This window comes from Oryzias melastigma, linkage group LG18, assembly GCF_002922805.2.
Source record: "Oryzias melastigma strain HK-1 linkage group LG18, ASM292280v2, whole genome shotgun sequence".
Taxonomy (NCBI): Eukaryota; Metazoa; Chordata; class Actinopteri; order Beloniformes; family Adrianichthyidae; genus Oryzias; species Oryzias melastigma.
The window spans coordinates 12,198,702-12,215,520 of record NC_050529.1 but is presented as its reverse complement, the minus strand read 5'-3'; the positions used below and the strand labels follow the sequence as shown (position 1 = coordinate 12,215,520).

At 38.4% G+C, this 16,819-nt stretch overlaps 1 protein-coding gene across 3 annotated transcripts in view; it reads left to right on the top strand.

Annotated features, from left to right (window-relative positions):
- LOC112156404 (pyruvate carboxylase, mitochondrial) overlaps positions 1-16,819 on the top strand; it is a 299,032-nt gene that overhangs the window by 235,256 nt on the left and 46,957 nt on the right. For all 3 annotated transcript variants that reach the window (XM_024288666.2, XM_024288667.2, XM_024288668.2), the window contains exon 15: positions 8,898-9,119. In XM_024288666.2, the coding sequence (XP_024144434.1) occupies positions 8,898-9,119 (222 nt within the window). The remainder of the gene's footprint in view (positions 1-8,897; positions 9,120-16,819) is intronic.

The window sequence follows — 16,819 nt, the reverse complement described above, 5'->3', positions numbered from 1 at the left end:
TCCTTCCTGACAGCGAGCAGATTAGCCACATCAACCTGACGTGTTCATCATCGCCTCGCCACGAGTCCCCGCGTGCCCCGTAAACAGGAATTTACACCAAAATAATGTGAATAATATGAATCATAATGAGGCATAGCTGATCAAATCTGACACCTGCAAAGCGTGCTCGGCGGAATGGAATGGAGTCGAATGAGAAGGCATAATCTTCTCTGTTTGTTTACAGGCGAGTGTGGCTTTCTGTGTGCTCGCTCGTCATTTGTCTTGCTTATGCAGATCTTTACTTTAAACATGCAATTGGTGAGCACACAAGCCTTCACCAGCACTTACTGTACAGAGCAGCCTTTCTGCATACAGTCCTCGTGCACACACTCCACTCACCTACTGTACCAGGCTGATGAGGTATGCAGCACACGCACGCAGGCATACCTAAAGCCTAGTAATGAGATTTGTAATGTGCTTATATCCTTTCTTTCATTTGACGGAGGGATTGAGAGAAGAGAAGGATTAAGCCTGTATTATCACACTCTGTAGAGAGGCGCGGAGGGAGGGACAGGAGCTTGAAAGGGAAACGGGGGGGTTATGATGGGAGAACAGAGGGGTTTGGCAGGTGGATAATCACCACAGAAAAATGATCAGGAAGACGTAGTTTGGATGCTTCAAGCGAGTGACAGAAGAAGTCATTTTAGGTGGAGATGGGGGATAAATAGTTAAATAACATAAAAATCTTGCATTAATGGAGCTGCTCTCAACGACATCACTTTGTGATTAGGATTGGTGGTCTGGAATGTTTCTTCTGATTCCTCCTGGCTGATTGCTGGCGGTTTGTTGATAGTGCTCCAGTACACCTTGTCCCAGTGATTATCTGGATTTATTGGATGGAGGACATCTAGAGGTTAATCACCAGATGCCTTTGAGCCAGCTTTGGGGAAAAATGACTAATAAAAATGAGATTACTGCCCATCTTTCAATTACACACAGAAGACAGTTATATAGATTGGTAAGCGAGAATGCATAAAACGAGGGAGGAAATGATCCTCCTTTGATGTTTTTCTTTGAATCCTTTTACAAAACAACTGTTTGTTTGGCATTGAGTTGCTTTTTTTAACCATTATTTATCTGTAAATGTCACTGTTGGGCGGCTTGGAAGACGTCTGAAATGCTGCTTTGTGAAACCTGAAGATACTAGGTTGTTTGCACACCATGAGAATAACGTGAGCACTTTATAATCTCCTGTGCAAAATACTGTTTTTGAACAGTGCTGCCAATCAAAAGTTTTCCATTTGGCTGGTGAGGCTTCTTTAAAGTCTAATTTTTAGCCGAAATAAAAAAACGTATCATTTTCTAGAACATAGTTTCTGCTGAGCAGCTATTAAATTTGCCAAAATGTACAAATACCGCTGTAGGGTTTGAGATCACGTTTATATATTGACCTAACTTTGAAATCTCATGCCTCTGCCACACGAATCGCGTTTGCTGTGAACGCAGCTTCACCTCTGTTGTGTGCTGAGAGCCTTCAGTTTACATGCTCTCTCGCTTGCTTATAGACCCTCACATCTCCAACCTAACATTACCAGTGCAACAAAAAAGGTGAGCAATATTGGAGCTTTCCAGCCGTACATTTTTGATCCAGATTCAACGAAAGCAAAGACGTAGATGATTTATTTGTAAGTGGGTGCATCAGAATGGAGCGGAGCTAGTGGCCTGTAGATTGTAGTTTCTTCGTCACAGCTACATGCTTTTTCCAATGGCAATTTTTTTTATCTGCTTTGGATTCACCACTAATTGAATAAAGAAACACTCAGAAGTCCAATTTCAACCTTAATTTTCTCTATATATTTTTTGTCTATTATCAGAAAAATGCATTAGAACATGTCAAAAACAGTTTTCATGTCTTTCAAGACTTCCCGCTCCTCTCTGTCTTCTCTAACATCTTCCATCTCCTCACAGCTGTTTTTAGCGGCACCCTTTATTTTAATAAAGCTCTAATTAGCAGTCACGCACCCGAGAACAGGCATTAAACTTTTCTGCACAAAAAGATCCAACAGACCTTTCAGGTGGTTGTCAGCTCGGAACAGAAGCTTGGCAAGTTGTTACTACTTTTAAATTGGTGCAGCAGTGCCTCTGAACGCCGGCTCTCACCATCGGGTCATTTTCTAAGTGAAGGAGAGGAGGTGTGAGGAGAAGAGCAGACAGGTGAAGGATGTCACGGTGGAGGCATGAAAGCATCCTTGGAGACAGGAAGGAGAAACGTGAGCAGAGAAGCTGGGTGAAGGGTGTGTAAATGAACGGGTTTGTTTATGTGCAAGTGGGTCATGCACATGAACACGTGGGACCGCGGTGTCTTTATTGTTTTTTTTTTCTATATTTTGGCGCTGTATGTGATACACACAAATCCACTCTAACGCTCATGTTTTCCTGGTAAATGTCACAAACCGAGACTATGCTTTGGTACCAGACTCCCAGCACACTCGCCAGTTTTATGCACTAAGAGACGAACGTTTCAGAGATTGCACGAAACCATAAGAGACTCTGAAAAAGCAATCATTTCTGTTTCTTCTCTGTGGAGAAAACACGCACACTTGATAAGATCAAATGTCTGCACATATTTGCTTCAGCGCTATAACTTTGTATTTACATTAGTATTTTTGTGAAGTTCATTTTGCGGGTGTTGGCCTAACAGACGGTTGTGTCAGATGTAATTTGTTTTCAGGAGTGAGTCATGAAAAGGAAAAAGGTCAAAGCAAATGTTAGTCCTGACAGAGACACTGATATGTTGTACATCATTAGAGACCCACTCTGATGAAAATCATGGTTTTACCATCTGATGATGGAGGACATATGAAGAAAATGAAGCTCAGAGTTACATAATGCTACAGTTTGTATGGCTGGATAGGTTGGGGTTGGAGGGTCTGTAAGCTAGTGGGAGAGAGTGTAAGTAGACAGCTCAGTTATGGGTGATGGGAAGTGGGGATGGGCTTACTCAACACCAGTACTTGAGAGGCGACTTTCTTATGAACTACTGCCAATCTGCACAAACTATCTTCTAGAAAACAACACGGGTGTCTTGATTTTTGGCAAAAACTGCATAATCATAATTAAAAGACTACTGGGGACGCTTTTACATTACATCAAAAGATGATTGGAGTGGAGCTTTAAGCAGTCGAGTGGAGAGAACAGACCAACGTAGAAGTGGACATCTGATGCCACTTGGAAACCTCAGCCTGTGATTTTTGTCTAAATGAAAGACGCCAAGCTGTTTAGAGAGGAGCCCCTAAAAAATCTGTTTTAAGAAAAACATCAATGCCTTTTTTGAATAAATGCTTCAGAAGTGGCACTCCAGTATTTTGGATTTTCCTTGTAAGTAAAGCTTTATAATTATGAGAGATTCTTGAGTGACGTTCTTTGTCAGCTTCAAATCTCATTCTTTGGAAACAAACGTGCTTCATTACACCTGCTATTCATCTAACACCTTAGTACTTCCCCAAAAACATTGGGATGAAGTTCACTGGAAAGTACTGAAATCTATATTTAAGCTTTTCAATGTTGAACCAACAGGATTTAATTGGGTATTTTAGAAGATAGAATACTAGGAAAAATGTAAAATGGACAGCAGTCCTCGTAGAAGAGAAATGTACCTTCTGTAACATTTTGTCTTATGTTAGTCATAAATTAAAAAGCCAAGGTGATCAATATGTTGCTGTCATCATCCAAATACCCTACATATGCTGCTATCAATCTAACAACCCACATCTGCTTTCCTTTCACACGTGCATCCTGGTCCGACTCACCTGACTCTAACAGAGCTCTAATTAGCAGCCCATCTGGGGTTTGGAAGTGTCCCAAAACTCTCAGATACACTTGTTTTAATGGGGATTTTGTCTGGCAGATGTCAGGTCAGAACAGAAGCTAGGAGATATGTTTTTACTGCAGAAAGAGCTGCAGAGTGAAGAGAACACCAGACAGGGGGAGGAATATGAAAGGAGAGGTATGAAATGACCCGAGCCTGACAGACAGACAGAGGAGTGAAGTGTGTGCAGAGGAGCTGAACGCTGACAGTTGGGGAAGGTTTCAATGTAAATGAGAGCGTTTGTTTACGCGTTTGAGGGTCAGCTATCGAGCACGGCGGGGGACTTGCTTTTTTTTTTTCACTACTTTGTGTTGTGACACAAAGCAAGACACTTGCATTTCCAATAATCTGTCACAAACAGAAGCCATCACACAAGTCCCAGTGCCGCCCTTCTCATTTTCTCTTAACTGTGTGGAGAACGATGTGTCAAAAACAATACTGTTGGCAAAAAAGAAGGCATTTAGAAAAATATCTTCTGATGGTTTGTAATAAAAACAGAATTCATGGTTGGTTGTTCGGTTGGAAGCTTGATGGGTTCCAATGTCTTTCTTCAGGGCTCATCTAGCTTGTGTTGCAAAAACCTCTGTTTGAATGAGCTGTTTGTGGTTTCGCCTCCTCTGGCCTCAATTACAACAAAGATCATTTGTCTGCATGGATGAGGTCTGGCTCACGTTCAGCTGCATGCAGACAGAAGGACAGAGGGTTGGAGGACGTCTAACAGGCAAAGAGTACCTCATTAACTATTTGAATTGATTGGTGGTTGTACAAACAGCAGCAAAAATAGATCCAGACTCCAATATGTTCGAGCCTCGGGTTATGCTGCTTGTTTATTTGAAGGTAGAGAAAAATAAAGATCAGAGTTTGATCCAAAAAAGCAGAATCAAAGAGTTTAAAGGTTCAGTGTGGTTTACCGTGTTTGGAAGCTTAATAGAGCTGTGTGAAGATGTAGCTGTGTAGCAATATTCTCTCCACCAGGTGTAGTCTGTCTTCCTGATGGGGCTGGAGCTACAGATAAGACACAACTACACGTTATTATATATGTTATTTCTTCCGGAGACGAGGCTGGTAGAGGCATATCGTAGAAAAGCAAAAAAAAAAATTTTAACTTAGAATAAAATTTTAATTTAACAAGTGATGTCTTAATTTTAACTAAATTCTAAGACTTTAATATTTTAAAAGCTGTAATTTAACCTTATAAATCCCCTTTATAAGAAATGACAAAAAAAAAAAAATCTATTTTAAAAAAATCCTTGAATAAAAGCTACACAAAAAATGAAAATATACATTAATTTAAGATGCACAAATGTCAATGAATGTTCAGAAAAAAACACCTTATTTACCCACTGTCTCAAATTTAATGCACACATGTTTAAACATAGTGTAACTTTATGATAAACAAATATTATCAACAAACATTGTATTCTTTCAACACAGCACATATTTGTTTAAAAAAAATACAATAGATAAGTTATTTTCACCATAGAGTTTTAAAATGTAGCTAAACTTTTTCCTGCCAAAAGCGTTGGTGAGATTTCATGGGGGTAGCTATTTTGAAAATAAGGAAAAGCCCTTCTACTGCCCCTAATGGAAATATGATGAACTGCAGGACGGAAAACCTGAACCAGATTATATACAGAATTTATTTAAGGAAAGTTTTGATCATGCTAATGAGGTAGCGGTCTCAGAAATATGGTCTTAATACTATATGGTTAAACAATGGTTAGTCCTCAGTATTTTTTTTTTTTTGAAACCTAAAAGTAAAGAACGAAAAACTAGAAATACTATGAAAAACTTTTGAGCTTTTTCACCGTGGCTTGTTTCTTCTGTACTACTTCACTGTAGTACAATTTGTCATTTTCAGCAGCAACTTTAAGGGATTTGATTTTCAATAAGAGAGATCAGATTTGACAAATGACAGTACAGAGCAAACCGGTCTCACCTGTTATAACTCACAAGAAGACATTGAGATCCATATAAGATTTGATGAAGCACCAGCATGAGGGTCCCCTTTGTATTTTTTGCACATCAAAATGTTTTTTTTTTCTTTTTTTTAGCCTTTAATTCTTCTGCCAAGATGAGATCCAAAGCTAGTTTGACCTTTTTTTTTTAAGTTTATGTTAAGTTTAAGTTGAAAACAAACAGATTCAAAACTCATGTTCTCATTTTGCAGCACCGCTCTGTACCAGTTTCTACACTCCAGTGGAAATCTGAGTCTAAATAAAAAGGCTGGAAGCAATCGTTTACCTGTTCATCTATTTCCATCCGCTGGAATTTGACACCCCCTTTTAAAGCAAGTGTTCTGTGACTCATTGGACCTAAAAACAGTCGCAGGCTGGGGAAAAATACTCGATGTACCAAGTTCAGTCGCTTGGATCTCTCACTTTAACACAGAGGAGCCACCTACTTTACATTTAAAACCGTGACCACGTGAGTCACTGTTGGTCCGTTTTCACAGATCGGTGGGTGGTGTGTCTAATAAGCCAGCTGCTGAGCTGATATGTCTCTGTTGTCGCTGATTCTCTGCATGGAGGTGAGGTTACATCCACCTCAGCACCGAAAGTTTCGACTAAGCACCAGACTATCTTAAAAATGGTTGTTAAAGGACAAAAAAAATTGTAAGCGTTTTGCCTCAAATTTACCATTTTGTATGCAGTGCCCTTGATTGAAAACTTAACAATAAGCCTGTTCATGTGGGTTTTGCTGATATAATGACTCCTCTAAAATAACAACTTTAAACCATTGAGATCATTTCTAAAATGTCTTTCTGACTTTGCTAACCGCCGTGGTATAAAGAAAGTCGTCCTGCTGGGACCAGTCAAAGGATTAATCATTTTGAGTCAACTCAAGGATTTGTAATTATCCAACGGCATTGCAGTGTCCTTGAAGTTATGGATGAAAAAAGTGAGTTTTAAATCAACAGGTAAAATGCTTTGGATTTTTTCAATATAATAGAAATTATAAAAAGATATACTAGAGAGTTGAATGTGTGGATTTAATTAGCAATCCTGGCGAAAGGTCAAGGGTTTTCTGAGTAGTACACAATGTTAAAACACTGAAATGTAAGTCTGTTGAATGAAAAAATGAATTATTTCAATTTATGTATCCTTTTGTCCTAGAGACAGACATTGAGCTCATTTAACCTTTTTTTTATAGCTTCACTATAACTTGCTTAAAGACCCACCCTGATGAAAACTGTTTTTGTGTGTTTGTGACACATTTTAAATACGTTATTTTAACATTTTCAGATACAATTTTTATTTTCGTTTTATTTAAATAATTATGAATCAGGAGCATACGAAAAAAAAGCATTTTTAAAATGATACAATAAGCTTCCCAGCTCTGCAAGAGGGAGGAGCTACCCAATGCCAATGGTCCCGCCCACAACTCAGAAGCAAATGTCTGACAAACTACTGCTTCTTTGCAGAAACTATGTCTAGAAAACAAAAGCTTTTGTGTGTTGATTTTGGTCAAAAACACTGTAATCATAATTTAAAGACCAATGTTTTGAAAAAGATTAAAATAGTGGATCTTTAAACATATTTTTTGCTGTTCAGTTGAAACTCCTTGTATTCTCTACAACTTTTTGCCTCTTTTTTTGCAGCAATTCTAAGAAACAAACTTTCATATAAAGAGCAAAGTTGCCAACACTAAAACTTTGCTGTATGCGATAAACATTAACCTGTAAGTGCACAGATGGAAATCTGTTTCAAAAATGTGTCAGCCTCAGAGGCAGAGGTTTTCCTTCACGCTGCGCTCTGTGATTCACTGCAGAAGTGTTCGTTTTGCGTCCCGTGAGCAGGACGCTGTTCCTTCTGTTCTGCACACAGGCTCCCGTGTAAAACCTGGAGGATTGTTTTTGCTGGTTTGATGCTGCAGCCTGTAGGCAGAGAGGCAGTTTATAACTTACTTACATGCACTCTGTTTCCACACACGCACACTCCTGCACTTTATTCAACAGAATGTTGACAGCATTTCACTATAGCAAAACTTTGCAGCTAACACTGAAGTGTTTTTGGTATCTTGTAAGCAATTTTGGGGAGTCCTATAGGTGTTTTATGACCACATGTGTCATGATTCTATGCTTGGGTTTTTGTAGTGCTCTTGTCATGTTCTGACATCATTTAGTTAATCTACTTCAGTGTATTGAAGTGTCTGGTTTTCAGTTCATCATTGTCAGGTCATCTGTTCTGTCATTATTTTGGTCTCCTTGGGCTTTTGTCATGTTTTTTTTATTAAATGTTTTAGGCTTCAAGGGCCGCAATTATGCCTTTTTTTCCAACATACCTGCTCTGGCATGTTCTAATTGGCTGGACACACCTGAACCAGGTAATCAGTCATGAGTAGGGCTTGGATATCTGGAAATCATGCAGACACTGTGGCCTTCCAGGCCTGGAGTTGCATATCCCTGTTTTAAGTTCCTGTCACTAAGCCTGGTCTCCTGCGCTCGGATCCTTTCTGAGAACATATCTAGAAACCTCAGGGTCAACTGGATTTCTGTCTTTACCTACAAACGCATACACATGATGGATCCACTTGTTGACATCTAGATCCATGTACGTCTTTGATTTCTTCCTCTGAGCTGGCACCTGGCTCAAACTGAACAGCTGAATAGCTCCAATATTGCTCACTATTTTTGTTGCACTGGTAATGTCAGGTTGGAGGTGTGAGGAGCTGTAAGCTAGCGGTAGAGCATGTAAACGGTGAGGGGTTACTCCGCACAAGTGGTTCCACCTTCAGTTTAGAGGTGAATTTCTAATCAACTCCTCCCACTCTGCAGAAACTACGTCCTAGAATGTGACATGCTTTTTTTTGATTGTTGACTAAAAACAGCATAATCATAATTAAAAGATCACTTTGAAAATAGACCAAAAGGTGATAGGACTTTAAATGATTTTGGGACCCTTATAATCACCAGACCACCTTAAATCTGTTCTGGTTTTGCTGACTTGCCGATTATGTTCTGTCAAAAAATGAATTCATTTTTCCACACTTCCTTTTAAATAGTAATTATCTCCGTTTTCCACGTCAACTTTATTCTTTCTGCCCTCAGGCGACCCACCTGTGGGCTTCCGGGACGTCCTGCTCCGTGACGGTCCTGAGGGCTTCGCCAAGGCTGTCCGTGCCCACCAGGGGCTGCTGCTTATGGACACAACCTTCAGAGATGCTCACCAGTCCCTCCTGGCAACCAGAGTTCGGACCCACGACCTGAAGAAGATCTCTCCATTTGTCAGCCACAGCTTCAGCAACCTTTTCAGCCTGGAGAACTGGGGAGGTGAGTGAAATGTACTTTTTAGGTTCTGGATTTGGTGTTAAACTACCCATTAGGGTAAGAACCTATAGTTTCCTTACAGCCTTCTAAGGTGTCAAATCCGGCGTGTATTTGCAGCGTATTCTCCTCCCTCAGGTCATTAACAGGAAACTATACATCTTTGAAAACCAGCTGTGATTTGATTCTTTGAGCTTTCCTTAATGAAACATGTTCAGAGCATTTGTCTCCCTGTAATGGAAGGAGGTAGAGCACACGCCTTGAAATAAAGGCATGAGGTGTCTGATACTAGACCCACACAAACCTGTTCACCGTGTCGGAGCAGCTGCTGAGTTATCAGCTCTTATTGAATGTGAAGTGCAATTATTTTGAGTTAGTTTCTAAGTGAATTTATTTTTGTCAGAAACAAACACAAAAAAAAAACAAACCCAGAATGGAAAAGAGTGTTTAATGTGCGTCTATAATCAAATACTCTGTGGGTGTGTGAGTGCTCTGAGTGGATCACTAAAACAAATATGACAAAACATGCTCCCTTTTTGAGTCTGACTCATTGTTAGAAGACAATTTAAAAAAACAAACGCAAGACAATTGCCTTTGAAGTCAAAGCCCCTTCTTGGGATTAAGTTTCTTTGGTTTCAGATTAACTCGTTATTCAAAGCAGCACATTTGATTGTTGTGAGAGAAAATACAAATCTGAACAACTTGCCACGTTCTGTGTATTTATACAAATGAAAAGGTTAAAACTCCAGTTGAATAAATAGGCTCAAATGTCTCTTGACTTCCATCTCAGGATATTATAATGAGAGCAAGACTGCATAAACTGTCGTTGGGTGAGAGCAGCGTTCTTAGCTGGACTTACTTTTTAGGTCTGTGCATCTCATTATATTTGATGAATAAGTTCTGAGGGCAGAAAATGGACTGATCAAGGCATTTTTTTAAACTTTCCTAAAGTAAGATGTGCACAAATTTCCCGCTAGGACCAAATCGAATGACCTTTACTGTTATTTAGAAGCAGGTATCTTGTCTCTGGGTTCATTATGGTTCCGTTCAATCAGGTAAAAGTCTTGTTTGTTATACGGTGAATCTCTTATTAGCAGCAACACAATGCTGCCCATTCTTAAGTCTATAGAAACAGAAAATGAAGAGCTAATGAAGGCTGGCTCAGTTCTGAAGCTGAGGAGGAATGCAATGAAGCATTATTGGCAACAATGCACAGCCGAATTCCCTCCCTACTCCCTAACTACCAGAAAACGATACAGTGTGGCACTATTTTTTTGTTCTCATTACGTCAATCGCAAAGGATTTGTGGATACATCGTGGGCCATCAAAGCTAAATAAAAATATATTAAAAAAATGCTGTCAGCAAATAATCATCCTCACCGTTAAGTACATAACTTGATTGACATGAAGAACGGCATTATAGGAGTTTTTAGTAGTAATTTCATAAAAATAGGACTTCCTTGCATTGCTCCGTTGTAAATTATACAAGTGAAGTTTCTCTTTATAGATGTCGTAATCTACCTGTAGTTTGGATTTTCTCCATCAGCGTTCATAATATGGTATAGGTGGGTAAAACCCAACAAAGTGTGCTTTATCAGACATTAAGACATGCTGTGGAAGCCTCGCAAAGCTGGAATTGGAGGTGTAATTAATTTGCATTGATACCGTAAATATTAACTCATTTAGTTTTTTAATAATCTACCTATAAATTTCCCCAAGTAAAAACCTAACAAATATGAATGTTTTACAAAGAATATTAATAAGTACACTATGTTCTGATGATGAGAATTTTGATGATTTTTAAAAGATACAATAATAGATAAATAGATGAAGATAAAATAATACATTATTTTTACATGAAAACGTTTTAAACGCAATGCATTGTGGTCTATATTCAACAATCTAGTGAGCATCGATGCAGACTAGTTTTTCGAAGACTTCTGGTAAATTTTCTGAGCACTAGATTTGAACAGCTTAAACAAAATGGTGAATGCACTATATACTTAGTTAGTAGTGAAGGAATTCAAAGATAACTTACAATTCTAAAATCCGGTACCAGAAGTCTCTGGAAAATTTTAATACATTGATGCTCACTAGATTGACGAATATAGACCAAGATGCATTGCGTTTGACTGATTTTTTTCATTTTGAAAAAAATTCTCTAAATATATTTTTCATAAATAATTCAAGTAGTCATCATCAGAACACAGTGGATTCATTAATAGTCTTTGTAAAATGTTCAAATTTTTTTGGTTTTCACTTTTGTAAATAGTAAATGTTTACCAATTGGTTCTTTCAGTCACACTACACTTAATGTCACGCCTTTAAGCATGAATTTTAAAAAGCTGTTTTTGCAAAAGACTAAATGTTTTTTTTTTTATTGGTCAGTTTTTTAAATCATCTCAAATCCTTTTTGAGATTCTTATAATTTCTTTCGTTTTTTTTCTCAGACAAAATCATTATGAGAGAACCTAAAAAACAAGTTAAAAAACAACAGCATGAAAACATTTGAAGGATCTTTGTTCCAGAATAATGACTGTAATGATGGGCTCACAGATGTTTAGAAGAAATAGTCTAATTGAAACCAAGAAACTTTTTTTTCTTATCATTTCAAAAAAGTTCATACTGGTTTACATCTCACTCCTGTAGCTTTGACGCCTGCAAGCTCCTGATTCAGATTCAGAGCATTAGGACACAGCAGTTCTTGTGATTCCAGGCTGTTATTCATGCTTCAGGAAGGTGTGATAATTAAAGTTCTGTCCTTTCCGATGTTTGGTTTAAAGTTGAGATGGAGCATAAAACCATCAGAAACCGTTTAGACCTGTTGTGTTCTTTTTCTTTTGGAGCCGCTGGGCTGCAGCAGTGAAAAGTGTTGCATCTGGAAACATCATTTTCTCATTTTTACCCTGCTTCCTGGCTGAGAGAAGGAAGGCTTTGTGACCGTGACACCTGCCAGTGATAGTGTTCGCTGGCCACTCATGTTCACGGGGTGGAAACAGGAACCAGAAAGCACACAGATCTGAGAGAATTTCAAACAGCCGCACTTTGATGGCTACATTACGCGACGAGAGCACCTTCAGAATAACGGCGTGTTCCTTCTGAGTACTGCTTAAATACGTACAAATTACAAGATCTGAGAAAGGGAAAACGTTGGATGGGATTCATAGAATCATCCTTAGGAAGTTGTAACTTAGACCCACTCTGACCATCTTTTGATCTATCATATAAGCATTCCTAATGGTCTTTTAATTAAGATTATGCCGTTTTTAGCCCAAATCTAAAAATCTGTGTTGTTTTCTAGGGCATAGCTTCTGCAGAGCGACAGTAGTTCATTAGAAATTTGTTTCTAAGTTGTGGGCGGGACTGTTGGCATGGAGAAACCCCGCCCCCACTTCCCCTCGCCATTGCTGAGAGCTCTAGGTTTACAAACTTTGCTAATTAATTTATGGCAATAAATTATGGCAGTTTTGAGCCAGATCGGATTAGAAAAATAACTTAAATTCACTGAAAAAAGTGACATATTGACTCAATTAACGCAAGTTCTATAATTTGTTGCATATAAAATGTATTTTCTTCTAATTAAGTCTTTGAGGTGATGATTTATTGAACTCAAAGGTTGTTTTCTTTTATTTATTTATAAAGACTAATATTTTTAACTGTATTAAATGACAGAACTTTGATTAATTGATCCAATATTTCACTTTTTAACAAGTGGATTCATCAGAACGGAGCGTTGTCCCAGCATATTTTCTGTTACAAATACAATCTTTTTCAGCAGCTTTTTTCCCGTCTGCTCCTGATTCACATCAATTTAAATAAATAAATTCAATTTTAAGCTTAATTTTTTTTTTATCTGTCCTTCATCGTAAAAATGCCACAAGAACAGGTCAAAACCACCATTTTCATTGAAGTGGGTCTATAAATAATGCACAGCCACACACGTGGACGCTCTTGTGGCTTTATCAGGGTTGGACAACGAAGCACCAGAACATGGGCTTATCTGTCTTTGTCCCACGTGGACTGTTGGGTGTTCTCAAACACACCGACGAAGACTCCACTGTGAGCAGCAGTGGGGCTGATGAAAGTGATGCTCGGAGCATAGTTTTTCTCAGAAACCCTGGAGCCCGGTAGATGTATAGAGGTCCCTTTTTTCACGTATCAGCCACCTAACCACAGCGGTAGACGCCATTCTTCCAGCACTGCAAAGATATTTCCTGGTGGGAGCTACTTCTTTCAAAAGAAGCTCTCCTCTGTGTAAAAACAGGAATCTTTTCAACAATGTGACAAAATGGAGACATATTTTCAGCCTCTCCTTTAGAAGGATTTTCTTAGTACAGAACATGTGGTTTTAATAAAAGTGGTTCTGTATTAAAGCTCAGAGTAAAGATGAGTTAAGTTTTTGAATGAGTGTTTTTATGATAAAAGGCAAAGGGAACAATAAATATATATATATTTTTCTGTTTGACTTCTTGTGGGCGTTGAAGCCTTTTTGTTCACTGAAGCAGTTGAAGTTGAAACAGTTTCTCCTACTAGGATAAAAAGAAGCTGGAGTTCAAAAAAAACGCTTCAAAAAGTCAAAATAGAAGACATACCGATGCAATATTGGCATCTTTTTTTTTTTTTGGATAAACATCCACAATGGTATAGGAATGTGCCTTGGACTTTTTTGAAGAAATAACATGTCATCTTGTTGCCTTAAGCTACACACACCGAGAAGTTACTCGCGTTCAAGAATCTGCGTTTAGCGTGTTTGTGAAAGCACTGGACCAAGAGGGAGGTTTTTCTTTTTTGTTTTCTTTTTTTACTAGACCATGCAGGGGCCGCTCTAGGATTTTGTCTAACTTTGGATAACATGAAAGTAGCAGGAACATATATTTTAACAACTTCACCATATTTAAATGTGTTACCTGAAAGCCTGAAATGTGTGTTTACATAGATTCATTGTATTTTTATTGTAAAAATAGATTCACAAATAGTCAGACAAACCTGTTAAAACTTCCGCTTCTGTCTCCTGAACAGTTGTGTAACAGAATCTAAGATTATGTAAAAGCATTAAGAACAGACTTAATACATTTTTCACCAAGTCTTTTAACACGGCGCCTTCATCAACATTTCAAATTATTTTCGCTTGTCCCACAACTTGCAAGTCTGGCTGCTTAATATTCATTTGGAGTTACACGTCGGCTCAGACCTCACAGGAGGATTCATTTGGTGCTCGGAATAACAAAATAGTTTGGCCCAGTTTGTCTTACAGTCTGACAGTTGTTAAAATGAAGTGACAATTGTCTTTCCTTCAAACTGTTACATTTTACACAATTATTTTTTGCCTTTAAATTGTCTCAGTTTCACTTTCAAACTGATTTTCTCTCCATCTGAAACATGGCAGTTGATACAAAATAGTTTCCTCTTTTGTTTAAGTTTCAAACCTGCTAAATAAGTGTCTTGACTCCTAATTTATTCAGAAAAACTATTTTCCCTTCAATAGCCTGCTTGATTTTCAACCCAAAGTATCCAGATTGCAGGTTAGCATCAGCACTCTGGCCTCATATTGATTTAACCACTAATTAGACCACCATGCTGAGGAGTGTTAATCTGTAGCAAACATTGTAGAGCAGTGACGGCTTTTAGGAGAACTTTCAATCATGAATCGCTAAATGACCACAGGAGGAATAACCGCTGCGCCTCTCCTGAAAGGATGTCCTTAACCAAGACTCATTTATCACAAACTGATCAGACAAGTTTCTGCTGCTGAACCAAAAAAAATAGGAAAAAGGCTCTCTAAGACAGCGGAATATTGAGCGTCGTCACCGTGACACTTTGTTCCCATGCAGGGATGTTGTTTAACACTTGAGTGGTCTTATTCAGAGAATATTGCTTTCACATGTTTCAGCTGCTTAGAGGCAGGATGAATCCATGAAGAGATTAAGCTTGTGCAAGCCCTTTGAGGATTAAGTCTTTTCTGGATATAGCATTCCTCGCTGCTCTGTGGAAGATGCAGTCAAATGAACTGGGTCACGTATTGTATCTTTATCATTTCTCAGATCTGATGCCGTAGTTTGATCTGGTTCAGATTCTAAATTACTGTATGGACTTGTTATTGTTCTGAAGTCCCAATATGATCTTCTTTTGATCTTATTTAAGTGTTTCCAGTGTTTTTTTTTTTAAATTATGATTATGCCGTTTTTAGCTAAAATCATAAAACCTGTGTTGTTTTTGTGGACGTAGGAAAATCCAAAATCTTCCCCTACGGCTTCTCCTTAAACTCTCTAAACGGCAGATATGACGCCAGTGATCTCGCAAAGAAGAAATCTAATCAAAACCAGCATTTTCTGACGTCTATTTATGACTCAACTGTGTTCTAATGATGAAAATGTCGACGGTTCATTTAAAAATTACATTAAAACATGTTTTTTCCACAAAAATTTTTCAAATGCAATGCATTGTGGTCTATAGACACTGATGTAGTGAGTATCGATGCACACTGGTTTTGCGCAAAGACTTCTGGGAAATTTTTAGATTTCGAAAATTATAGACTCTACAAAATAGCTAACATACTACATAGCGCACTGTATAGTGAGTAGTGAAGGAATTCGGACAGAGCTAGTGTCTTCAAATTCAAACGTCACTCCTACTCAATGATGTCATCAATCAGCCACGTTAGCAAGAAGCTGCTAGCCTATGTTACTACTTCAAACTTTTTCCAAGGGCATATTTTATCTACTTCTCATTCACAACAATTTCAATTTTTAAAAAAAGCTCAATTTTCTATATATATATGTCCACAAGAACATGTTCAAACACAATCTTTAGCAATTTTGTGCTTCAAATTTAGTGTTTTTGACAAGCCTGGCTCATAGGATTCACTGTGCAGGAGTTCCTCTAACTTTTTTTCCGTTCAGTCGCATGATTGGCTCCATCATGAGCATGTTACAAGCCCCTTTAATTCTGGAACACCTATTTTGTGCGTTGATGCATAACAAAGCAAGTCATTTTTCTTGTTCACTGCGTCCCCAGCAGTTATGGACACTGCACTTGTTTTCCATCTGGTTTATTTTGGCTCTCAGTCCCAGCGGGTTTGAGGTTTCCTTTCCAAAAGGTAGGCAGGTTACAGCGCCGCTTATGCCTTTCCAGCTGTCAGTCTTTGTGCAAGTTATCAAATGGCTGGAACAGATTTCCTTCATCCCAAATGAATCCCTCACCCAGACTCGTGTTTTTGCACCTCACGTGCAGCAAACCGTCTAATACTAATGTAAAACATCAGATGGGATTGCTTGGAGTCATTTCCGCTGCACATCAGTGTTTTTAGAGACGCTGACGTAAACACGGGTCAAAACCCGAGTTAAAAATATATAAAAGGTAATAACAGGCTTTCCCGGGCATCCTTCCTGCTCGAACTGAACATGCATTTGTGCTTGCTGTTTTCTTCCTCATCTAACTGCATGAATGCTCCAAGAAAAAAAATGTAATGATGACAGTGTTGGATCAGCAGAATACCACTGGAGGCTTCAATATTTCTGGCTGATATGATAAACGGGTATGAGAATTGCTAATCTTTTTCCCCAGAAAGGGAAATGAGAGATTGCTATCTTCCTTTTTTGTGCCTCCTCCACTGCAGCCTTTTTTTAAATGTTTTAAAATAAATGAGCGACTGTCTTCAGATCTATTATTTGTGCATCCATTATTGTGATATGTGCGTCTTTTTTTTT